This window comes from Mauremys reevesii, linkage group 1, assembly GCF_016161935.1.
Source record: "Mauremys reevesii isolate NIE-2019 linkage group 1, ASM1616193v1, whole genome shotgun sequence".
NCBI lineage: Eukaryota > Metazoa > Chordata > Testudines > Geoemydidae > Mauremys > Mauremys reevesii.
Genome location: NC_052623.1, coordinates 272,597,638 through 272,622,256, shown reverse-complemented (window position 1 = coordinate 272,622,256; position 24,619 = coordinate 272,597,638). Strand labels below are relative to the sequence as shown.

Sequence of the window (24,619 nt, the reverse complement as noted above, 5' to 3'; positions counted from 1 at the left end):
GTTTTAAAATTAGATTTTTTGGCAGATAGACTACCAGAAAAGACTATATATTTCTCTTGCAAAAAAGCCTAAACAGTGTGTTTGTGTGTAATACATGACTTGTGGCTGTATTGCCTCAGGCTGTGAGTATATCAGATTGCACTAGCTAAGCAGTCTTAGGTCTGGTCAGTGCTTGGGAGCTCTCCACAGAAAGTCAGCATCTGCAGGAAATACTGTTCTTCAAATGTTTCTCCATAGATATTTCACAGTTGGTGCGCATGTACCCAGTGCACTCAAGTTTGGATTCTTTTGGCCATTAGTGTCCATTGGGGACCATACTTCCTCCTGAGTGTCTTCATGCTTCCAGCCAAGGCATGAAGACCGCAGCCACCCTCACTTCTGTCTCGACGCCCATGGCTATGAGTCAGAACTTGCAGCATCCAAGACTCTTTGCTCACTGTGCAGTCTACCCATTCTTTTGTACTCAGTGTTAGTTTAGAGATTTTTTGATAATGTTTCTCTTAATCTGTGACAAAAACAAAACCTATTTGTTTTTGGCTGGGGGTTTGTCTACACAGCAACTAGACATCCGCAGCAAGTCTGTGCCCACCAATTTGAGCTCACAGGGTTTGGGCTGCGGAGCTGTTTTATTGCTGTGTAGACTCTGGGATGCTCCCACCTCACAAGGTTCTAGAGCCTGGGCTCCAGCCTGAGCCCAAACATCTACACAGCAATGAAACAGCCCTGCAGCCCAAGTCCCACAAGCCCAAGTTGGGGGCCAGCAGCAGTTGTCTAGTTGCTGTGTAGACATACCCGGAGAATTTGTGCCCATGCCAAAACCAGTCATTATGACTGAACCCAAATCTCCAAGATTTCAAAATTTCCTTTTATATGAGGCGGCAGTGCTCCCTAATAATGGGCACACTGGATGCTTATTGTGTCTGGAGGAGGGGCATGTAACAGGCAGATGTGTCACTTGTAAATCTTTTTCTAAGAGAACCCCAAGAACCTGGAAACTCAGCTGAAGATGTTCCTGTTGGAGAGGTTGATATATCCTGCTTCAGCTTCCTGAGCACATAGTTTCAAAAAGTGCTCCTGCCAACTCTTCTGCTCACAAATATGAGACAACCACTTCAAAAGCTTCATCCCTCATTAACTGGTAAAACCGAAGAGAACAGGAAAAAAGAGCACCAATCCCACAAAGGGAAGAAATGTAGGTCTCTTTCATCAGATCCTTCCTCAAGAGGCCACAAATCACCTCAAAAAGGGTAGCTCAAGGCACCAGAATGATCCCTCTGGCACTCATTCAGGCACTGGTCCTTGTGCCTTTCGACCCCCTTTCTTGGTATCACAGAAGTCACCTGGAACCAACCTCTCAGCCCCAAGGCTCCTGGTATCGATATCTCTGATCCTGACTATCCTGCTGCTGTCGTCATCCACTCACCTGACTACAATAGCAGCAACTAACTATACCCAAATCCTAAACGTTGTCAAAGGACCTCATGGTCTCTTTGGTACTGGACTTCTCTTGGTGAGTGGTAGCGAAGGCACCTCTTCCAGCACCAGCTGCTGTTCTTACAGAGGTGTTGATCAGAGCACAGTGTGTGGGTATTCGCAGCACTCTAGCTGGAATGGTTTCTCATGTCCTGGGGGACTCTTATTGTCATCCCCAGGCTCTGCTGATAGTAGGGAAGAGACACCAGTTCATTCTCTGGATATTCTGGCTAATACACGCCACAAATGGCTGATTTTTATTACCCCAGACATAAGACCTCAGAGGGATGTTACCTCTGGAATCCACTCCCATAGCCATCCATTCAGTATGCCTATCCTTGGCCTTAATGGGCAAAATGGGGACTTCATCAGGTTAGAATACTAGTGGCAACATCCCAGTACAGGGATAGATCCCCTTACCCACAACCTCACAAGGGGTTATTAAAGGCAACTCAGTGTCCACTCCTGCCAACCAAGCAGACTGGTCATGGCTCTGATGAGGAGTTACAGATGCAGGACCACCCCATCCTGGCACCCATCGCATTGTCATCTGCCGATGAGGCTGTGGTACCCATACTACAACCACAGATGACCACAAGATGTTCCAGGACTTGTAGGATGGCTCAGACTGGAGTATCCAGTGGAACTGGTCTCAGAAAAATCATACACGCTCCTGGAAATCCTTTACACCTCAACCTGAACGATTTGCAGTGCCCATCAATGAAGGGCTTTTAGCACCACCTAAGTTGCTCTGGCAGGTGCCCACTGCTTTGGTACCAACATCAAAATAAGCAGATCATTCCTACCAAATGCTTTCCCAAGGCTTTTAGCAATTTTACACTCACACCTGGGTCATTGGTTGTTGCAGCACCTAACAAAAGGTGTAACCAAAGACAGCAGAAAGCAACACCTTGAAGCAAGAAGTCCCAGGAACTAGATTTATTTGGGCAGAAAAATTATTAAACATCTAGTCTTCAAATGCAAATCACCAGTTACCAGAATCTTGGTGAAGTACAGTTATTTAAATTGGGACTCCATCTCTTAAATTCATCAATAGGTTTCCTCAAGATAGCAGAAATAAGTTTGTGCCCCTGATTGCCGAAGGTCAGCTTGTGGCACTTGCATCGCTCTGTGGCGCCCTTGATACTGCTGACAGCATGTAGCTCCATGGCTACCTCAATTGCCATGAGGAGATTTTCTTGGCTCCAATCGTCAGGAATCCCTGAGGTACGAGTTACAATTGAGAATCTTCTGTTTGAGGGATGTGGACTTTTTAATGTAAAGACTCATGAAGCTTTACACTGAAGGACGTGAGTGATGCTGAGGTCCCTAGGAGTCTGTAGAGGGCTAGTCACTGGTATGGTTATGAAGTGTATGAGTCTTGGGTTCACTCTTCAGGATTCCCTGGAGAGGTGCAGAACTCCATAGAGGATTTACTGATTGACAAGTCAAACTTTTTCAGTGAGAAAACTGATGAGCCTCTACACTCGTTGAAAGACTGTAGATGGACCCTTCACTCCCGGGGAATTTACGCTCTGGCCCCAAAGAGAGAACACCACAGGCAAGTATATAGGCCAAGCCTGCTCCTGCCACAAATATTCCATCACCAGTGCCCAGCTGAGCCTCTGTGCAAAAGTTCAAATACCTTGATTTTCATCCCCCTCTACTGCCACGACCTTCACCCATGTGCTAAGGGCTACTTTTGATGCCTCAGTCAAGAACTGCCTACCTTTATTGATGCCAACCACTTCTGTCTCCCCACTCCCCATCCCCACTCTTTGGGGGCCTTCTCACACTTTTTGCCTACAACTGGAACTCATATCACAACAGGCAAGTAGGTTCTAGAAACCATGCACCATGCTTTCTCCATCAAATTTCTCTCCCTTCCTCCCACAAACCTCCTTCCCAGCCTCTCTCCATGGACCGCTCTCACAAGGAGATTCTTTGGCAAAAGGCAGATTTCTTCTTCAAGTGATTGCTCCTATGCATTCCACGTAGGTGTGCGCGCCGCGCGTGCACGGCTCTTCGGAACATTTTTACCCTAGCAACTCCGGTGGGCCGGCTGGGCGCCCCCTGGAGTGGCACCGCTATGGCGCTGGATATATACCCCAGCCGGCCCGTCCGCTCCTCAGTTCCTTCTTACCGCCCGTGACGGCCAGTTGGAACAGTGGAGTGCTCCTTTACCTCCACAGCTCTAGCGTTTCTCTGTTTCCTACGTGTACATAGTGGTTAAGTTAGTTAAGTTGTTAGGTTAGTTGAATAGTTTAGTTAGATATAGTGTAGTAAGGGAATTAGGGGGGTTACCCCTCTTCTTCCACAACCGGTGTGGGTTCATGCCCAAGGCACTGGGGTTTTAAGCCCTGTGCGGCTTGCCAGCGGCACATGCCGGTCGGGGACCCGCACGACTCCTGCCTGCGCTGCCTCGGGGAGACCCATCGGCCAGATAAGTGTCCGATCTGCTCGGCGTTTAAGCCGCAAACTAGGAAGGAGCGGGACTCTCGCCTAAAGCAGCTCCTTATGGAGGCGACACTTCAACCTCCCGCGCCGACCCCAGTGGCACCGAAGTCGTCATCGGCGCGCAGCGCACCTGCGGCCCCGAGCCGCTCCGGTACCGAGACTGCTCGAGCTCCGCAACCGGCACCGGCGTCCCGGCACCGTTCCCTCTCTCCCGCGAGGAAATGGAAGACGGCGCAGACGGCCTCTAAGCCGCATGCTCCGGGACCGCTTGCCCAGCCACCACCGGCACCTCCGGTACCGGCTGCGGCGGTGCATAAACCGTGCACGGTACCGTCGACTCCGGCGCCGCAAGAGCCGTTGAGTCCGGTACCGCCCTGCTCCCCGGTGCCAACCGCGGTCGAGCTACATCTCCCGTCCACGCCTGAGACCTTCTCGACGGCGAGAGAGCTCATCGAGCTCATAGAGGCACCGAGCCTCCGGCCCCCGGCACCGCCAGTGCGGGCCGTTCAGTCAGCGGGCAAGCCGGCGATGATGCGGCCGCCTTCCCCTAACGGACGAGATAGACGACGGTCCCGCTCCTGGTCCCGCAGACGGTCACCGCCACGCCGATCCAGGTCCCGGCACCGTTCACCATCGCGGTACCGGTCGCACTCCCGGAGACGCTCCCGGTCACCCGACTGTCTGTACCGAAAGAGGTCCGGATCCTGGTACCGTTCCCGGCACCGCGACTCCCGAAGCCACTCCCAATACCGTTGGTCGAGATCGCGGTCAAGCTCCCGGCACCGAGGCAGTCGATGGTCCCGCTCTCCATCCCGGCACCGCGACGACCGGCACCGATCCTCGGCACCGTCCAGGGACATGCTGCCGGCATCCACGGCGCAATCTATTAGCGCCTCTGCCCCGCCATGGCCTTCTCGTCAGCCCTCAGTCGCCTCTCAGGCGGGCAGCGGGAGAGATCTCCGGGCCGACCCCCAAGGCCAGGACCACGGACCGCAGCAGTGGGGTTTTTGGGTCCCCTGGGCCTTCCACGAGCCTCAAGGGCTCCTCTTCCCCCCGCGGCACGCAGGCGCCGAACATAGGGTGCCGGAAGCCACGGTGAGCAGGCCTCCCCCATCACCACCAGGTGAGGCCCCATCGCCACCTGGTCCCGCAGAGCATCCGGGGTCCGAGGCGGCTTCACACCCTCTGGAAGAACCACCTCCAGAAGCGGTGGTCCAGGGTCTGTCCTCATCATCCTCGCCGGATGAGGCGGTGGCGGGGGCTTCTACGGCAGACCCCCCCCTCCTATTGACTTGCGGGCCCACCAAGATCTTCGCCGGGTGGCGAAGGCTATCGACCTCCCCGTGGCGGAGGTCCCAGAGGATGACGACCTGGTGACCAACGTGATTGGAGCTGAGGCCCCGCTGCGGGTGGCCCTGCCCTTTATCCGCACCATACAGCAGAATGCCACTACCATCTGGCAGTCACCGGCGTCCGTCCCTCCCACCGCGCAAGGCGTCGGTCCCGCCCACCGGATACGAGTACCTCTATACGCACCCGACTCCGGACTCCCTCGTGGTGCAGTCCGTAAATGACCGGGAGAGACATGGGCAGCCCGCTCCGGCGCCAAAATCCAAAGACGCACGGCGCATGGACCTGTTGGGCCAGAAGGTCTATTCAGCGGGTGGCCCAACCAGATGGCTCTTCTCGCTCGCTACACCTTTGACATCTTGGTGTCCCTGGCAAAATTTTCAGAGCTGATCCCAACAGCCTCACGTCAGGAGTTCTCGGCCCTTCTGGAAGAAGGCAGGAAAGCCTCCCGGTCCTCCATCCAGGCCGCTCTGGACTCGGCGGACTCAGGAGCCAGAACCCTGGCCTCAGGTGTGACCATGAGGCGCATCTCCTGGCTGCAGTCCTCCACCTTGCCGCCTGAGGTGCAGTACACCCTACAAGACCTCCCATTCGACACTCAGGGTCTCTTCTCGGAGAAAACGGACTCCAGGATTCAGACCCTCAAAGATGGTCGAATCGCCATTCGCACCTTGGGTATGCACACACCGGCTACCCAGCGGAGGTCATTCCGGCAGCAGCCCTACCGGCCCTTTACTCAGGCCAGGTCGCGGCCGTATAATAGTGGGCGAGGTAGCCTGAATCGCCGTAGACCATCGGGCAACAGGCGCAACCAGGCCCAAGCGCCTTCCAAGGCCCCTCAAGGACCCAAACAGGCCTTTTGATGGGACGCCCGAGGACAGCCCATCAGACTCTTTCCCGGATCCTACCCCATTATTTTGCAACCGCCTTTCCCACTTCCTCCCGGCGTGGTCCCAAATAACATCGGACAACTGGGTACTTCGTACTATCCAGGATGGTTACCGCCTTCAGTTTGTTTCGCCCCCTCCTTCCCACCCACCTTCCCCGTCCCTCTTCAGGGACCCCTCTCACGAGCAATTCCTCCTACAAGAGGTCGAGACTCTGTTGGGCTTGGGTGCCATAGAAGAGGTGCCGCACGACATGCGGGGCAGGGGATTTTATTCCCGATATTTTCTCATCCCCAAGGCGAAAGGAGGTCTCCGACCTATACTAGACCTCCGGGAGCTCAACAGGTACCTGCTCAAGCTCAAGTTTCGCATGGTCACCCTGGGGACCATCATTCCCTCCCTGGATCCGGGAGACTGGTTTGCCGCCCTCGATATGAAGGACGCGTACTTCCATATCGCGATTTACCCTCCCCATCGACGCTACCTGCGCTTCGTGGTCAACAGCGCGCACTACCAGTTTGCGGTGCTACCCTTCGGCCTGTCCACCGTGCCAAGGGTCTTTACCAAGTGCATGGCAGTGGTTGCCGCAGCCCTCCGCCGTCGTCGCATACACGTCTACCCGTATCTCGACGACTGGCTGGTTCGCGGGACATCCCGACAGCTGGTAGTGGATCAAATGACCAAAATACTATCCCTATTTCGGTTCCTGGGCCTTCTCATCAATGCCGAGAAGTCCACTTTAACTCCATCACAACGAGTGGAGTTCATCAGAGCGGTCCTCGACTCCAGTTTGGCCAGGGCCTGCCTCCCTCGACCTCAGCACCAGACAATGGTCTCCATCATCCGGGACCTACACACCTTTCCCACGACAACGGTTCGGTCCTGCCTACGCCTCCTGGGCCACATGGCGTCCTGCACATTCGTGACCACGCACGCCAGGCTGCGCCTTCGCCCATTTCAATCGTGGCTAGCGTCGGTGTACCGCCCGCATCGTGACCCCATAGACATGGTGGTCACAGTCACGAAACCAACCCTCGATTCGCTCAGCTGGTGACTGGACCCAGAGGTCGTGTGTGCAGGAGTCCCGTTCCGCCCTCCTCGCCCATCCGTCACCCTGACCACGGATGCCTCGGCGTTGGGATGGGGGGCTCACCTGGGCGACCTTCACACCCAGGGTCTCTGGGTGCCCCAAGAGCTCTCCCTCCACATCAACGTCCGGGAGCTGCGAGCGATCCACTTGGCGTGTCTCGCCTTCCGCACCCGTCTGCAAGGCCGCTGCGTAGCAGTGTTCACGGACAACACGACGACGATGTTCTATGTGAACAAGCAGGGCGGAGCCCGCTCCTCCCTGCTCTGCAAAGAAGCGATGCTCCTGTGGGACTTCTGCGTGACCCACTCAATTCGCTTGGAAGCGTCCTTTCTTCCAGGAGTGCAGAACACGCTGGCCGACCATCTCAGCAGGTCGTTCCTCTCCCACGAGTGGTCTCTTCGTCCAGATGTGGTGCACACAATTTTCCGGAGGTGGGGGTTTCCCCAGATAGACCTGTTTGCCTCCAAGGAGAACAGGAAGTGCCACCTGTTTTGTTCGTACCAGGGTCGCTCTCCAGGCTCCCTGTCGGACGCATTCCTCTGCTCCTGGACGGATCACCTCCTCTGCGCCTTCCCTCCATTCCCGCTCATACACCGGGTGCTACTCAAGCTTCGGAGGGACAGGGCCCACCTAATACTCGTCGCTCCGGCCTGGCCGAGGCAGCACTGGTACACCCTGCTGCTCGAGCTCTCCATTCGGGATCCCATTCCCCTTCCGTTATGGTCGGACCTCATCACGCAGGACTTCGGCAGACTCCGCCACCCGAACCTATAGTCCCTCCATCTTACAGCTTGGTACCTGCGTGGTTGACCCACGCAGAGAGGGACTGTTCGGCGGCAGTACAGCAAGTCCTACTTGAAAGCAGGAAGCCTTCCACTCGCTCCACCTACCTCGCGAAATGGAAGCGTTTCGCGATCTGGTGCGATCAGCGCAGCCTTAATCCCTTCCTAGTCCCTATCCCTACAATCCTGGACTACCTCTGGTACCTTAAAGAACAAGGACTCGTGGTCTCCTCCTTGAAGGTGCACCTGGCAGCCGTGTCCGCCTTTCGTCCATCCATGGGAGGTCGGTCCATCTTCTCCAACCAGATGGTTTCCCGCTTCCTTAAAGGCCTGTACCGCTTGTACCCGCCGATACGGCGTCCTGCCCCGACCTGGGATTTAAACCTCGTTCTGGCCAAGCTTATGGGACTGCCCTTCGAGCCCCTGGCCACGTGCTCTCTACTCTATCTTCCTGGAAGACGGCCTTCCTCGTCGCAATTACATCGGCAAGACGAGTTTCCGAGCTCCGTGCCCTAACGGTTAGTCCACCATACACCGTCTTCCACGGAGACAAGCTGCAGCTTCGACCACACCCGGCCTTCCTCCCTAAGGTGGTGTCGGCCTTTCACCTCAATCAGGAGATCTTCCTTCCTGTCTTCTTCCCGAAGCCGCACACCTCACCTCGTGAGCAACAGCTTCACACCCTGGACGTCCGCAGGGCCCTCGCTTTTTATATCGAGCGGACAAAGCCCTTCCGGCATTCGCCACAGATATTTGTAGCGGTTGCTGATCGCGTGAAAGGCGAGCCGGTCTCCTCGCAGCGGATTTCCTTCTGGGTGACGGCATGTATCCAGACATGCTACGAGCTTGCTCGCGTGCCACCATGCCGCCTCACCGCTCACTCGACGAGAGCGCAAGCCTCGTCGGCCGCCTTCCTGGCCCATGTTCCCATCCAGGACATCTGTAGAGCGGCCACCTGGTCTTCCGTCCACACCTTCGCTTCCCACTACGCGTTGGTGCAGCAATCCAGAGACGATGCAGCCTTCGGCTCCGCAGTCTTACACTCTGCCACGTCTCACTCCGACCCCACCGCCTAGGTAAGGCTTGGGAATCACCTACATGGAATGCATAGGAGCAATCACTCGAAGAAGAAAAGACGGTTACTCACCGTTGTAACTGTTGTTCTTCGAGATGTGTTGCTCCTATCCGTTCCAGACCCGCCCTCCTTCCCCACTGTCGGAGTAGCCGGCAAGAAGGAACTGAGGAGTGGACGGGCCGGCTGGGGTATATATCCAGCGCCATAGCGGCGCCACTCCAAGGGGCGCCCAGCCGGCCCGCCGGAGTTGCTAGGGTAAAAATGTTCCAAAGAGCCGTGCACGCGTGGCGCGCACACCTACGTGGAATGGATAGGAGCAACACATCTCGAAGAACAACAGTTACAACGGTGAGTAACCGTCTTTTTCTTCTCTAATGAAGGGCAGTAGAACAAGTGCCATCTCAATATCAAGGGAGAGGGTTCTATTCCATATGTCTTTGTCCCAAAAAGTGATGGGTAGAGACCCAGTGAGGACCTTCAACAACTGAACATCTTTATTCGAAAGCCAAAATTCAGGATGGTTACACTAGCATCAATAATCCCCTCCCTCCCAACAGGAGGCAATGTGATACACATGACTCTCTGTACGAAGGGTGCCCTGTTTTCATGTAGATCTTCATCCTCCCCACAGAAAAAATTCTTCGTTTCCTGGTAGGTCAGGAACGCTACTGGTTCAGAGTCCTTCACTTTGGACTAGCAACAGTCCCAGAGTATTCATGAGGATGTTATCTGTGGTGACAGTCCAGACAAGATGTCATGGCTACTTAGTCTTCCCATACTTGGATGACTGGCTCCTAACAGGTAGTTCCAACCCAGCAACCGGGACAAGTCAGCAACTGTGTTCCTGCCTCATCTTCTAGTAGCAATGTCTGTATGAACAAAGAAAAGTCCATTTTGACCCCCTCCCTCCATATGGCCAATAAACTTTATTGGAGTGACATTGGTCTCCATTTCAGCAAGAGCTTTTCCCCTCACAAAGATTTCAATCAGTGAGCAATCTGATAACACAGGTTACTTGCAAACCAAAAACGACAGTCAAAGTATGCCTTTCCCTACTAGGCCACATCTCCTTGTGTATTGTGACACCATTCGCCAGACTTTATCTACGCTGCCTACAGGCCTGGCTCCGGTTCATCTATTCACCAGATATGGATCACGTGAACACCAGAGACTGTTCCTGCCAGCATCATCCTTTTTTTCACATGGCGGTCGAACCCAGAATGAGTGCAAATGGGAATCCCCTTCATGACTCCCACCCCCAGTGCTACCCTCATGACAGACCCATCTCTTCTAGGATGGGGCATTCACCTGAACAACCATACCACGGTATGTGGACACCCCCTAGAAGGCCAGGCTGCACATCAAGCTGCTCAGAAAGAGAGCAGTCTGCCTGGCCTGTCAAGCCTTTCTCCCACTCAGACATTCACACCATATCCAAATAGTGTCGCCAACATCATCAGGGTCTTTTATGTAAAACAAGCAGAGTGGAGCTGTCAGGGTTCCCTCCCCACTCTGAACTCTGGGGTACAGATGTGGGGACCCGCATAAAAGACCCCCTAAGCTTATTTCTACCAGCTTAGGTTAGAAATTTTCCCAAGGCATAAATTCTTCCTTGTCCTTGGACTGTATCCCTGCCACCACCAAGTGAGTTAGACAAAGATTCAGGAAAAGGACCACTTGGAGTTCTTGTTTCCCCAAAATATCCCCTCAGGCCCCTTCACTCCCTTTCCTGGGGAGGCTTGAGAATAATATACCAACCAAGGTGAGCACAGACCAGACCCTTGGGTTTTTAGAACACTAAAAACCAATCAGGTTCTTAAAAGCAGAACTTTATTATAAAGAAAAGAAGTAAAAGAAGCACCTCTGTAAAATCAGGATGGAAGGTAATTTTACAGGGCAATAAGATTTAAAACAGAGGATTCCTCTCTAGGCAAAACTTCAAAGTTACAAAAAAACAGGAATAAACCTCCCTCTTAGCATAGGGAAAATTCACAAGCTAAAACAAAAGATAAGCTAACCCATTTCCTTGCTCTTACAATTTTTGTAATCTTGGATGCTTATTTCAGGTAGGGTTTTAGGAGATTGTTGTTCTCACTGGGACAGAGAGGGACCAGGGCAGGAAAAATTAAGAGAGCACAAACAAAACCTCCCCCCACAGATTTGAAAGTATCTTCTTCCCTTATTGGTCCTTTTGGTCAGGTGCCAGCCAGGTTATTTGAGCTTCTTAACCCCTTACAGGTAAAGGAGGGATTTAATGCTACCCGTAGCTGTATGTTTATGAAAGAAGCAAAATCCCTTCCCCTCTGCCTGGAATTGGTGCATTAGAAATCACATCACTATCCTAGCCACATACTATTAGGTGTTCAGTGTTCTCTAGCAGACAAACTCAGCAGGAACTTCTCTGAAGACCATGAGTGGAAATACACAACTCTGTCCTGAGCAAGATACTTATTCAGTGGGGGACACTCTAATGGGATCTCTTCACATCGCAAACAGGAAACTTCCCCTGTACTACTCCAGGGTAGCTCTCCTGTTATACAGACCAACTCAGATGTCTTTCCTCCTATCCCTCTGCTACCATATCCTAGACCCTTTTGGTTACTGGAACTTCTGAGACTGTCAACCCATCCTCCTATCAGGATCTGTCCCTTCCCAGATTTTGTAACTCAAGAAGACTGCAAAATCAGATACCCCAGTCCAGACCCACTTCACCTCACTGCCTGGTTTTTGAATGAGCATCAGAACTAGAACAATCATGTTTGGGAGTTGTCCATGTCACTCTTACTCAGAGTAGGAAAGAGTCACCCAGCAACTGTTACCTAGCTAAATGGAGATGCTTCTCTGCCTGGGCACAGCACAATTACTCTTCCTCAGAATCTGCAGATAGCCTAGTCATTTTAGATTATGTCCTGTCATTGAAGAACTTGGGTCTTTCTGTTAGCTCACAGCAGGTTCATCTTGCAGCAATCAGTGCCTGCCTTCCTCCACCGAACAGGTGTTCCATTTTCACTCACCCAGCAACAATTAAATTACTAGTCAGGACCTTTCTGCCAATGATCAAGCCTACGCCTCAATGGGACCTCAATCTCATCCTGTCAATACTTACCAGACCACTATTTGAACCTTTAGCCACATGCTCTATGTCCCACCTTTTCCCTGAAGATTGCATTTTTAGTTGCTATTATACTAGAAGGGTGAGCAAGGTGGGAGCACTCTTGGCTGATCCACCAGATATACCGTTTTTCATAAAGAGAAGGTTTTCCTTCACTTTCATCCTAAATTGCTCTCTCAAGTAACTTCTGAATTTCATGTCAACCAGCCTATCTGCTTACTTCTTTTCTTCCCAAAACTCCATGCTTCTGTTGATGGAAAAAAGTTCTAATTTCCCAGATGTCAGATGTGCCCTGGCATTCTACCTACAAAAGACCAAACTAATTAGAAAATCACCAAGACTGTTTGTCACTATAGCAGAAAGGTCACGAGGACAAGCAATATCTTTTGAGAACCTCTAAATATATTTCTGGTTGCATTATCATGTGCTCCTAATAAGTGTGTGTATGTGCCCCGCAAGGGGTTAGGGCACACTCCATAAGAGTACAAGCTACTTCCACAGCATTTTTACAGGAGGTACTGATAGTGGACATATGTAGAGTGGCTCCCTAGAGTTCTAGTCACACATTCATAAAACATTACACACTAATTCAGTCCCCACAGCTGGATCTGCAGTGGAGGCTTGCAGTTCTTTGAGCATCTTTACTGACTGCATCCTTGCATTGCCTCCCCTCCAATCTGAATATTGCTTATCAGTCATCCACATAGGGACCAGCACTCAAGAAATGGAGGTTACTTACCTGGTAACTGGAAGTCTTTCATGATGTGTGCTCTCTATCTGTATTCCACTACCTGCCCTTCTTCCCCTCTGCTTCAGATCTTATTGGATTTGTGGTAAAATAAATCATCGGAGAGGCAGACGTTGGCCCGCACTGCCCTTACGCCCTCGGTCTGGAGCATGAGACGTCAACTGCACATGTGTGGGTCAATGGACACTGTTTATTAAGAACTCCAGACTCTGGTACAGGGCATGCATGTGTACCCCCATGTGAAAAACAGGTAGAGACCATATGTCTCCAAGAACTTCCCATTACATGTAAGTAACCTTCATTCCTGTACAAATTGCGAAAACACTTTAAGTGTGAACCACAGCAAAGACAACCATTTTATACCCAGTAGAGACAACCTGAACCACCCAAGAAGTGCCAGAAGTTTCAGAGGAAGAAATTGTCTGCTGTCTTCTCACCAGCTTCAACATCATCAAGGCAGAATGTTTGACTCTTTGGTCAGGAGTGGCGTACAACTTCTATTGCATTTTCTTATTATATCCCCTCCATATGAGAACAGTTTATTTCATTTTTGTGAAGTCTGGAACACCATCCCTAAGGTCCTGTAAATCAGAGGTGGGCTATTCTGTCCAATTCCAGTCTCTCCCCAACACCCACCTTCCTCAGCCCTTTTAAGGGACCCCTCTCCCAAGAGCATGCTACATCAGAGGTGCAATCACTTCTAAATCTGGAAGCAGTGGAAGAAGTACCTCAATAATATAGGGGGGAGAGAGGTTTTACTCCCATTACTTTGATTTCCAAAAAGGAAGGGGGCTGGTGCCCTATTTTGGTCCTGAGCCAATTGAACACCTTCATTCACACACTGGTTCTTTGAGTATCATCCCTATGGGTGCTCCACTTCTGGTGTACATGCACCCTGTGCGCCTTTGGTTGGAGATTTTCAGTAGCAATGTCCATTAGGCCTGTGCATGCACCCTGCCCTATACTGCCTTATGCCCCATACTGCGGCTATATAGGGCCAACCGGGTGAACTGCCTTCAGTTCCCTCTCAACCACCTTGGCTTGAAACAGAGCATCTAGCCATGCCAGCTTAGCTGTTCATTAAGCTTGCCTTCCAGTATATTTTAGCCCTTGTCAGTGTTTAGTTTTATTTCTTTCATTTGGAGGGTTTTTATTTTATTCCCTCATTTTTCCCCTTCCTACCCTCTGGGGAGGAGGCCCCTTTCTTCCATTACAAAGATATGCCAGGATTCAAGCATTGTTTCACTTGCCAAGACACTATCCCTGTCAGTGATGGACATTCCCATTGTATTCACTGTCTGGGGGACAAGCACACCCCTTACTGTAATTTCTGTGAAGCTCTCAAGAGCAATGCTAGAAAAAATTGAGAGATCAGACTCAGACTGCTCACGATGGCATGCTCTTTGTCCTGCCTCTAATCCAGGTCAAGGAACCCTCTGCCCATCTACCTCGGCATCACCTTCACCCAGACCTTCGAAGGAGAAATCATCAGAAGTTACTGGGGAGGCCTCTAAGAAAAGGAGCTCCAGCTCTCCTCAGAGAGCCTGCCTCAAAAAGATCTTGGTCTTCGTTTAAACTAACTGTTTCTAAACCCTCCAGTACCAAGTTGGATACTCTTGAGGCTTCAGGCTTCTTCAGTACCAATTGTGGCTCTGAGGTCCTGAGTTCTTCCAAGAGCCACAGTTGCAAACATGCTTCATTGCCTAAACAGTCTTTGGTACCATTTTAGCCTGACCAGCGCAACAAGGAGAAGCTGTCTGCTACTAGCAGGGCAGTACCAACGGACTTTCCTATGCAACCTTTGGTGCCTAGCTGCATGCCCACTTCAGTACCACAGAAGGCTAAATGGCCTTGTGCTTCACACTCTTCGAGGCGCTCAGTAGCCTTGGTACTGACGTCTTGTACAAGGCATTAATTTAAGTAAATCCTTCATCCAGGTAAGATAATGGAGACGATACCACAGGACTTTAGGTAATCCAGGGATTTGCATGTCTCTGATGAGCCAGTCTTCTCTCTTAATGGGTACTGAGCTCTGATTGGTACTGAGGAGATCAGTCACTGGAGTTACATATCTCTCCAGTATCGCTGGATTCTCCGCCAATTTCGGAGGTAGGTGGGGCCCCCCCATGACCCCTTTGGACGTTGAGGAAGATCACTCATCAGACTCCCTTGTCTCTATCCAGGATTCCTCTATCTACCATTACTGGGGCTTACTCCTTGATAATTACAGGGAGAGAGACTATTTACACAAGGGACATGCTTCCTCTCCTCCGTGGTATGAACATCAATTAGTGACAGCCCAATGCCTTATGGTCCCCCCACAGTGGCCATAATGGGACCTTTTGGCTATTCATTGTCAACAGTTTTCGTGAGATCCTACCCTCAGCCGTCGAGACATGCAATCTCCTAATCCTTCTGTTCTTCCTTAATTGCAAGAGGAAACATTTGAAGAACAATGGGCCAGAGCAAATAAGGAAACTACTTCACAAAACAACATCTTTTCAGGACCAGTTGAGGCCCTGGATGATCATTTCAAACAGTTCCAGGACCTGGTGAAACAGATTGTAGACTCATTGCAGATCCCACTAGAGGAGGTCTGGGAATCCCAAAATAAACTCTTGGGACATTCTGCAAATGTGACCTTCTGTGAGATTGGCTTTACCCATGAGTGAACCCCTCTTAGATCCTATCAAAACTATCTCTCACACTCCAACAACTCATCCACATGCAAGAGAGATGATAAAAAGTACTATAGTAACTCCTCACTTAAAGTTGTCCTCATTAACATTCTTCCGTTGTTACGTTGCTGATCAATTAGAGAACATGCTCGTTTAAGGTTGTGCAGTGCTCCCTTATAATGTCATTTGGCAGCCGCCTGCTTTGTCCACTGCTTGCAGGAAGAACAGCCCGTTGCAGCTAGCTGGTGGGGGCTTGGAACCGGGGTGGACCGGCAGCCCCCTATCAGCTCCCCGGCCCCCTAAGTTCCCTGTGCAGCAGCCGCCCAGCAGGCTACCAATTGCCAGCAGTTCAGCTGTCCCTCCCTCCACTGCCATGTGCTGCCCTCTGTCTTGGAGCTGCTCCCTGAGCTTCCTGCTTGCTGGGGGGAGGGAGGGAGGAAGGGGGCTAATATCAGGGTGTCCCCCCCCCCCGCTCCTGCACCCCACTTACCCTATCTCCATAGAGCAGGGGAGGATTCACGACAGGGCTCAGGATGGAGGGAGCTTCCTGGCAGCAGCTGTGTCTCAGCTTGCTGATTACCTTAACAAGGCAATGTACTTAAGAGTGGGGTCAGCGTACTTAAAGGGGAAAGGCACATCTCTCTCTCACACACGTGCACATGGTGTGTGTCTCTGTCTCTGCCATGCTGTCTCCTCTCCCTCCATTCGTGCTGCCTTGTAGAGTATGAGGCTACATTAACAACGTGTTAACCCTTGAGGGCTCAGCTGAGTGCTAGTTCATCATTTAGCAGCAAGGCATTCCCTGGGAAATATCCCACCCTCTGACTTCATCACCTCAACCAAGCTTCACAATCATCATTGCTGTGTACAGTATTAAATTGCTTGTTTAAATTTATACGGGTGTGTGTGTGTGTGTGGGTGTGTGTGTGTGTGTGTGTGTAGTCTGTCTGGCAAAAAAAATTTTTTTCCCTGGAATGTAACAACCCCCCCCCCCCCTTAACATTAATTCTTATGGGGAAATTGGATTCACTTAACATTGTTTTGCTTAAAGTCGCATTTTTCAGGAACATAACTACAACGTTAAGTGAGGAGTTACTGTATGTCCCAGCGAAAGACTCCAAATTTTTGTTTTCACACCCCACAACCAACTCTTTGGTCAAAGTTGCAAATGAAAGTGGAAGATAGCCCCACTTTAAATCAACCCTGTATGACAAGGACCAAAAGCTCCTTGACCTTTTTGGCCATAAACCTATTTATCCTCAACCCTGCAATTTAGGACAACAGATTACCAGGTATTAGTGGCAAAGAACAGTGGGAACAGATTCAGGCCATCATAACCAAAGGTCAAATATTGGCTAGAACTTTGCTGCAAGCTTTCCTAGATGTGGCTGATACAGCAGCATGCTCTGTCTATATAGACTTATGTGTAGTGCTGGGGAGAAGCCAGTGGTCATGGTACATGTAGGTACCAGTGACATAAGGAAGGATGGGAGAGAGGTCCTGGCAGCCAAATTTAGGCTGTTAGGTAAGAGATTGAAGTCCAGGACCTCCATGGTAGCATTCTCTGAAATGCTTCCAGTTCCACGCCCAGAGCCAGTTAGACAGGCAGAACTACACTGTCATCTAATGCATAGATTAGATGACAGTGTAGAGAGGATGGGTTTAGTTTTATTAGGAACTGGGGAAACTTTTGGGAAAGGGGGAACCTATTCAGGAAGGATAGGCTCCAACTAAACCAAAATGGAACCAGATTGCTGGTACTTATAATTAAAAAGGTCATAGGGCAGTTCTTAAACTAAGGGCTGGGGGAAAGCCAACAGGTGCGGAGAAGCAAGTGGTTTGGACAGAGTCATCCCTTAGGGGAGGATCTATTAATGGAGATTCTCTATGTCCTAGTAAGGATGAGAGGATGGAAGATGATAAAATACGGTTAGGATCTGATGAGAAACAGTCAAATGAAAAAGAATCCCATTCAGTTACATCAGGTAATGGTAGACAGCTAAAAAGGGACAAGTTTTTTCAAGTGCTTATGTACAAATGCTAGAAGTCAAAATGATAAGATGGGTGAACTAGAGTATCTCATATTAAATGAGGATATTGATATAATCGGCATCACAGAAACTTGATGAAATGAGGATAATCAGTGGGACACAGTAATACTAGGGTACAAAATATATCTGAATGACAGAACAGGTCGTGCTTGTGAGGGAGTGGCATTATATGTAAAAGAAAGCATAGAATCAAATGAAGTAAAAATTCTAAATGAACCAAACTGTACCATAGAATCTCTATGGATAGTAATTCCATGCTTTAATAATAATATAGCAGTAGGGATACCAAGCACCTGACCAGGATGGTAGTAGTGACTGTGAAATGCTCAGGGAGATTAGAGAGGCTATAAAAATAAAAACTCAATAATAATGGGAGTTTTCAGCTATCCCCATATTGACTGAGTACATGTCACCTCATGATGGGATGTAGAGATAAAGTTTCTTGACACCTTAAATGACTGCTTCTTGGAGCAGCTAGTCCTGGAACCCACAAGAGGAGAGGCTATTCTTTGTTTAGTCCTAAGTGGAGCAGAGAATCTGGTCTAAGAGGTGAATATAGCTGAACCACTTGGTAATAGTGACCATAATATAATTAAATTTAACATCCCTATGGCGGGGAAAACACCACAGCAGTGCAACACTGTAGCATTTAATTTCAGAAAGGGGAACTACACAAAAATGAGGAAGTCAGTTAAACAGAAATTAAAAGATACAGTGCCAAAAGTGAAATCCCTGCAAGCTGCATGGAAACTTGTTAAAGACAACATAATAGAGGCTCAACTTAAATGTATACCACAAATTAAAAAACATAATAAGGGAACCAGAAAAGTGCCACTGTGGCTAAACAACAAAGAAAAAGAAGCAGAGAGAGACAAAAAGGCATCCTTTAAAAAGTGGAAGTTAAATCCTAGTGAGGAAAATAGAAAGGAGCATAAACTCTGGCAAATGAAGTGTAAAATATAATTAGGAATCTACTAGAATTCTTTGAGGGGGTCAACAAGCATGTGGACAAGGAGGATCCAGTGGCTATAGATTTTTCAGAAAGCCTTTGACCAAGTCCCTCACCAAAGGCTTTTAAGTAAAGTAAGTTGTCATAGGGTAAGAGGGGAGGTCGTCTCATGGATTGGTAACTGGTTAAAAGATAGGAAACAAAGGGTAGGATAAATGGTCAATTTTCAGAATGGAGAGAGGTAAATAGTGGTGTCCCCCAAGGGTCTGTACTGGGCCCTGTCCAATTCGACATATTCATAAATCATCTGGAAAAAGGGGTAAACAGTGAGGTGGCAAAATTTGCAGATGATACAAAACTACGCAAAATAGTTAAGTCCCAGGCAGACACTGAAGAGCTACAAAAGGATCTCACAAAACTGGGTGACTGGGCAACAAAATGGCAGATGAAATTTCATGTTGATAAATGCAAAGTAATGCACATTGGAAAACATAATCCTAACTATACATATACAGTGTTGGGGTCTAAATTAGCTGTTACCACTCAAGAAAGAGATCTTGGAGTCATTGTGGATAGTTCTCTGAAAACATCCACTCAATGTGCAGCAGTCAAAAAAGCAAACAGAATGTTGGGAATCATTAGCAAAGGGATGGATAGATAGGACAGAAAATATCATATTGCCTCTATATAAATCCATGGTATTGCCCACATCTTGAATACTGCGTGCAGATGTGGTCACCCCACCTCAAAAAAGACACATTGGAATTCTAATGCCTGTTTTAAGAATATTAACACACAGGTGAGACAGACTGATTCCAGCTCTGTGTTTGTCAATATTCAGTTGAGGCATGGGGATCTTGGCATGACTTAGCACCTCGTTTGCCACATCACAGGCGTTATGAGAGTATATCCCCAGTCAGAGAATCTCTCCCTCCTTGTTATCTCTACATTGTACTGATGGGTTAATGGATCCACATTTGAGCTATATGTTCCCTGCTCCGAGTTTACATTAAAACAGCCTTTTTAGTAGAAATAACATCTGCCAGAAGCATAGGAGAAATACAAGCTCTAATGGCAGGATCTGCATTCACTGTTTCTCTTAAGCATAGAGTAACCTTGAGACCTCACCCAAAGTTATTGCTGAAGGTAGTCTCTGATTTCCATCTCAAAAAAGTAATATGCCTACTTATTTTCTTTCCAAAGTCACATTGCAATCAAGGGAAACTAAACTTTACACACCAGGGTGCCTTCTTTCTTTCTGAATAGAACTAAGCCATTTAGGGTATTCCCTGAGATTATTTGTAGTTTATGGAGATAGGGTGAAAGGTCAAATTATATCAACATGCCTGATTGTATTTCAACATATATTGCGTTGTGCTATGAAATAGCAAATTTAGATCCACCATTGAGAGTGAGAGCTCCCTGTATGAGAGAAGTTCAAGTAGCTGCTGTAGATTCTTTAAGAAATGTTCCAGTACTAGAGATATATAGGGCAGTTATTTAGGGTTCAGTGCATACATTTACCCAGAATTGATCTATAGTAGACATATCAAGATCTGATGCTCGTTTTGGTAGGGCGGTTTTACAATCGTTCAGGTAGATTCCTAGCACCCACCTCCTGTGATCTAGGTCACTACTGGTGAGTCACCAACAGTGGACTATATATAGATAGAAGAAAATGTTACTGACCTCACAGTAACAGTGGTCCTTCAAGATGTGTTGTCTATATATGTGTATTCCCTGCTACTGTGAAGTACCTGGATTCTGTATTGGTGAGGAACCGAGGGGGTGAATGAGGACACACCACCCATTGTGCCTTTGACTGGAGGCACAAGGAAACGCAGGGTGCAGGGGCAGCCCCCAACAGATAGTTCTGGCCAAAAGAATCTGAACTTGAGTGCATGGGGCACATGTGCATCAAGAGTGGAATATATAGGGACAACACACCTTGAAGAACCACAGTTACTGTAAGGTAAGTAACAGTTTCTTGGTAATTATCACAATTCCTAGGCATTTACCTGTAAGGTCATCTAGTCCATCCCTAGCCAGTGTTCTCTATAGTGCCTCATTTAATGCCAGTTCATGTGTGTAAGTGTTCCTAAAAAACACACATGGCCTTCTGTGGATGAACACTTCTCAGATGGGATGAAACCCAGTTCTCTTTGCTATCCACAGTGCAGCTTTTTGGCACTGGTACATTGGGTAAACATTACTTTGCTACAGTGGGTTTCTGCTTTTTTTTTCCCCCTCCTTGGGCCCCAAATTAATCTGCTTTTTCTCTTATGATCTCAAATCTTGGTCTAGAATCTTTTGTTTCACTTCTTGTGGTGATTCTTGGCTCCTGGGATGGACATTCAAGCATTGCTCTTCTGCCCCTGCCCAACATGTGCTCCTGCTTTATTCTCGCTCCCTAATTGTTGGGGGGAGAGAAGCATCTCTGTTTGTGCCTCCTTCCCCTTTTGGGCCTATCCCATCTAGCCTTTTCCAGCTCTCTGAGGAGCAGTTTCATAAAAAATACTTACTTAACTTTCCTAAAGGGTCAGTCCTTTGGCATTCTGATTGGCTGGCCCAAAGAATTGACTACTCAGAGTCCTGATTGTACCTCTTCTCTCCCTCTGGTGTCTTTGTAGGTTTGACAGTGCGAATGCCTCAGACAACTGCATATGTTGTGAACAACGGGCTAACCCTTGGATCTGGAGGCCCTCAACTCACGGTGCATCACCGGCCACCACAGGTGCATGCTGTAAGTACAGTTATCCATTGCTTCAAAGTGCCACCACATTTGTGTCACTATTCACAGGTTTGTCTCAACATAAAGGGTTTTCAAACTATTTCATAGTGTGGACCACGTTAGTCGAGGCCTTGTGGACTCCTCCCATTTCATTCACAAAGCTGCCACAACTAGAGCAATTGCTTACATGGAAAAGAAATCCTAGGATTTACTGTGATTTAGCTGCATGAAACAAGGAGAGTTAGACCCATGTGACCTGCCAGCTCACCATTAGCAAGTGCGCCACAAAGCCCCAGTGGCCTACATAGCAGTTTGAGAATTGCTGCACTTTAATACTAGATGTGTGCTAGGGCCCTCCTGGGATCAGGGTGTGCTGAGAAAACGTGCTAGGTCAAAGAGCTCAAGTCTTCAAGGGATTAAGGAATACGGTCTGTGATCTCAGCTGTGAGCAAGGATAGCTACAATGGAAATCATGGACAATTTCTCAAAATAATAAACATTCCTCTGCACTGTTCTGCCTGCGAGTCATTTCTTGTGCCAAAGATTATCACTTGTGGGGATGAGAGGGCTCTGGGTCCTGCAGTTTCTCACCACAATTATTAGTGGTGTTTGTATCTGGGTGCAGGGTGCTAAGTGAGGATTGTTCTTATTTTAGGCTTACACTATTGGTGGTCATTGTATATGGACACAATGTGATCCACTCCTTACTCAGGGTTGTTTTGAAAATAACACGGTCGGCACCGGGTTTTGGTTTTCCATTCTTTGTAATGCTGAATTTAACCCCTTCTGAGTGATTTGTCTTTTCTATTATAGCTGACACTGGGTCAGATTGACTGCTTGGGATAAGTTGGGGACAGCTGCATTAAAATAAATGGAATTGTGTCAGTTTACACCAGCAGAGAGCCTGGGCCACTGGGTTTATTTTTTTATCATTTTATTGTTTCGTAGAGTTGGAATCAAACATGTCTTGTTAGACATCAGCATCACCTCTGACCATGGAGTTCTGGGGATAGCAGCTGTTAATGATATCCCTCCACAAAACGAATCTGATTGCCAGGCTCGAACTCCAGACAAATTTATTAAAAGAAATCAAACACAAACTGTATAGCAAATTGAAAGTGCATAAAAACTAGCTCAGTGTGAAATTTCACTCTGTAAGGTTTCTGACATGTAGTATGTGGCAGAACTTTATAGTCCAGTTCTGAACTAATCTTAATTAACTCCATAATGTGACCAGAAATGTGTGTATATATATATATGTGTTACATACGCACACACACGAAAACAGGTCTGTCATTTTATTTGGAAACCTTCCCTGCTGTTGAGAACTCGAGTTGCCTTGAGGGAGACCATTAAATTCACCCATCCTACCCTGTGGAGAAAGGCAGTGGGTAAATAAAAGGGTAATTCTCAAATACCCTTTTTGAACAGTCACTGGTTTCAACTTCAAATACAGCTCCATTGGTAAGAGAGGGCCTTGTGCTCGGATCTTCCCAGGCCTTACCTGCCTTGAAACACGGGACCTTCAAGCTCTTCTAGTTTGATAATTATTAGCTAATCCGATGCCTGTTGAAGTCAGTAGGTGCCTCTCTATTAACTTCAATTGGTGTGTTGGGTCAGGCCTTCAGAATGTATCTGTGTTGGAAGTAGTGATGTGTGCATCCTTCTGCCCTCATTACAGACTATGACCTTTTCTCTTATCCCTTTTATGTCCCTTAGGAGCCACCACGTCCTGTGCACCCAGCACCACTGCCAGAGGCCCCACAACCACCACGCCTGCCCCCTGAAGCTGCCAGCACCTCCATGCCTCAGAAGCCACAGCTGAAGCTGGCACGAGTGCAGAGCCAGAATGGTATTGTACTGTCATGGAGTGTCATGGAAGTGGACCGGAGCTGTGCCAGTGTGGACAGTTACCATCTGTATGCTTACCATGAGGACCCGAGTGCCACCATGCCTTCCCAGTGGAAGAAGATTGGGGAGGTAAAGGCCCTCCCGCTGCCTATGGCATGCACTCTCACACAGTTTGTATCTGGCAGCAAATATTACTTTGCAGTTCGGGCTAAGGATATTTATGGACGCTTTGGACCTTTCTGTGACCCCCAGTCCACAGATGTGATCTCTTCCCAGAGCAGTTAAACCAGAGACCTTTGGAGCCATTAAAACTTTCCCACTATCAAGAGTGACTCCAGTTTGGGATTTTAATCCCATACATGAAATTCACTATTCAAGTCACTCTCTTTAGGATTATTTTGGACAGCCCTGAGTGATACACTACATCTATTGAGAACCCAAAGCAAAATTTAATTCTCAGCCTGCAGCAAGAGAACTTATTTTTCTGGACAGCTCAAGCCTTGGGAATTTGAAATCTAAATGTTCCTCTTCCCCTATGGCTGCTCCTTTCAGAGATATTTAACCTTTATCCAAGGGGATTCTGGACAACTGGGATTCTGCTTCAGACTGGGAACAGGATCATACATTGCACAGTTTGCCTGAAGCAAACACAACACGTCTATGACGTGCTGAACAGTTACAATGGCGCTAACATGAGGACAGGAACAGACTCACTTGCTCCCTACAACTCAGTAAGAAGGTTGTGAGGGGAAAGGATTCTGGGTCTGACTTCTTTTGAACTGGAAGATTGAGTAGTTTGGTTTCATCTTATAAACAAGTCCACTCTCCAGAAGGGAAGAAATCTTGAGTCTGTCCAGTGCAGGAGAGGTGTGTGTAAATCTGGAGGTGGTGCAAGCTAACCTCCACTACTCTCCACACCCCACCTCCCGGTTAGAATCTGGGAGTACTATCAAATCAGGTCTGAAACTGGTTTGTAGAGACTTCATTCACGTTTTCTCTTTGTAGCTCAGATAATTCTCTGCCCCCTCCTCATACTTCCAGCCCTGTTTTTTTAAATTTATTTTGTGCCTTAAAGAGTAATTTCAGAAATAAATGTAGCCAGATCTCTGTTGTGTTGGTTAGGTGTGGTATTTTTTTTCTTCATCCTTTTAGCCTCCTCTTGCTGCTGCTCCTCTTCCTGGCCCCAGTACAATTGCTCTATTCTGACAGATCCCAGAAAGTGTAGCACTGGTATCTCTGGGTTCATTTGCCTCTGTGATATCATTCAACGCAACAGACAGTTCTTGAGTGGCTGGTTTTACCCCGTGAAGATGGTTAGTAGGTTATACAGACAGTATTCTGCATCAGCACCCTTCCCTGTTCCCCTGGGAAGGCTGCATGCTAGA

General features: G+C 48.6%; 1 protein-coding gene across 10 annotated transcripts in view; it reads left to right on the top strand.

Annotated features, from left to right (window-relative positions):
- Positions 1 to 24,344, top strand: part of LOC120373759 (activating transcription factor 7 interacting protein) — a 180,480-nt gene extending 156,136 nt beyond the window's left edge. For all 10 annotated transcript variants that reach the window (XM_039492622.1, XM_039492658.1, XM_039492650.1 and 7 more), the window contains 2 exons: positions 21,283 to 21,395; positions 23,103 to 24,344. In XM_039492622.1, the coding sequence (XP_039348556.1) occupies positions 21,283 to 21,395; positions 23,103 to 23,519 (530 nt within the window). In that variant the 3' untranslated portion in view covers positions 23,520 to 24,344. The remainder of the gene's footprint in view (positions 1 to 21,282; positions 21,396 to 23,102) is intronic.
- The last annotated feature ends 275 nt before the right edge of the window (positions 24,345 to 24,619 follow it).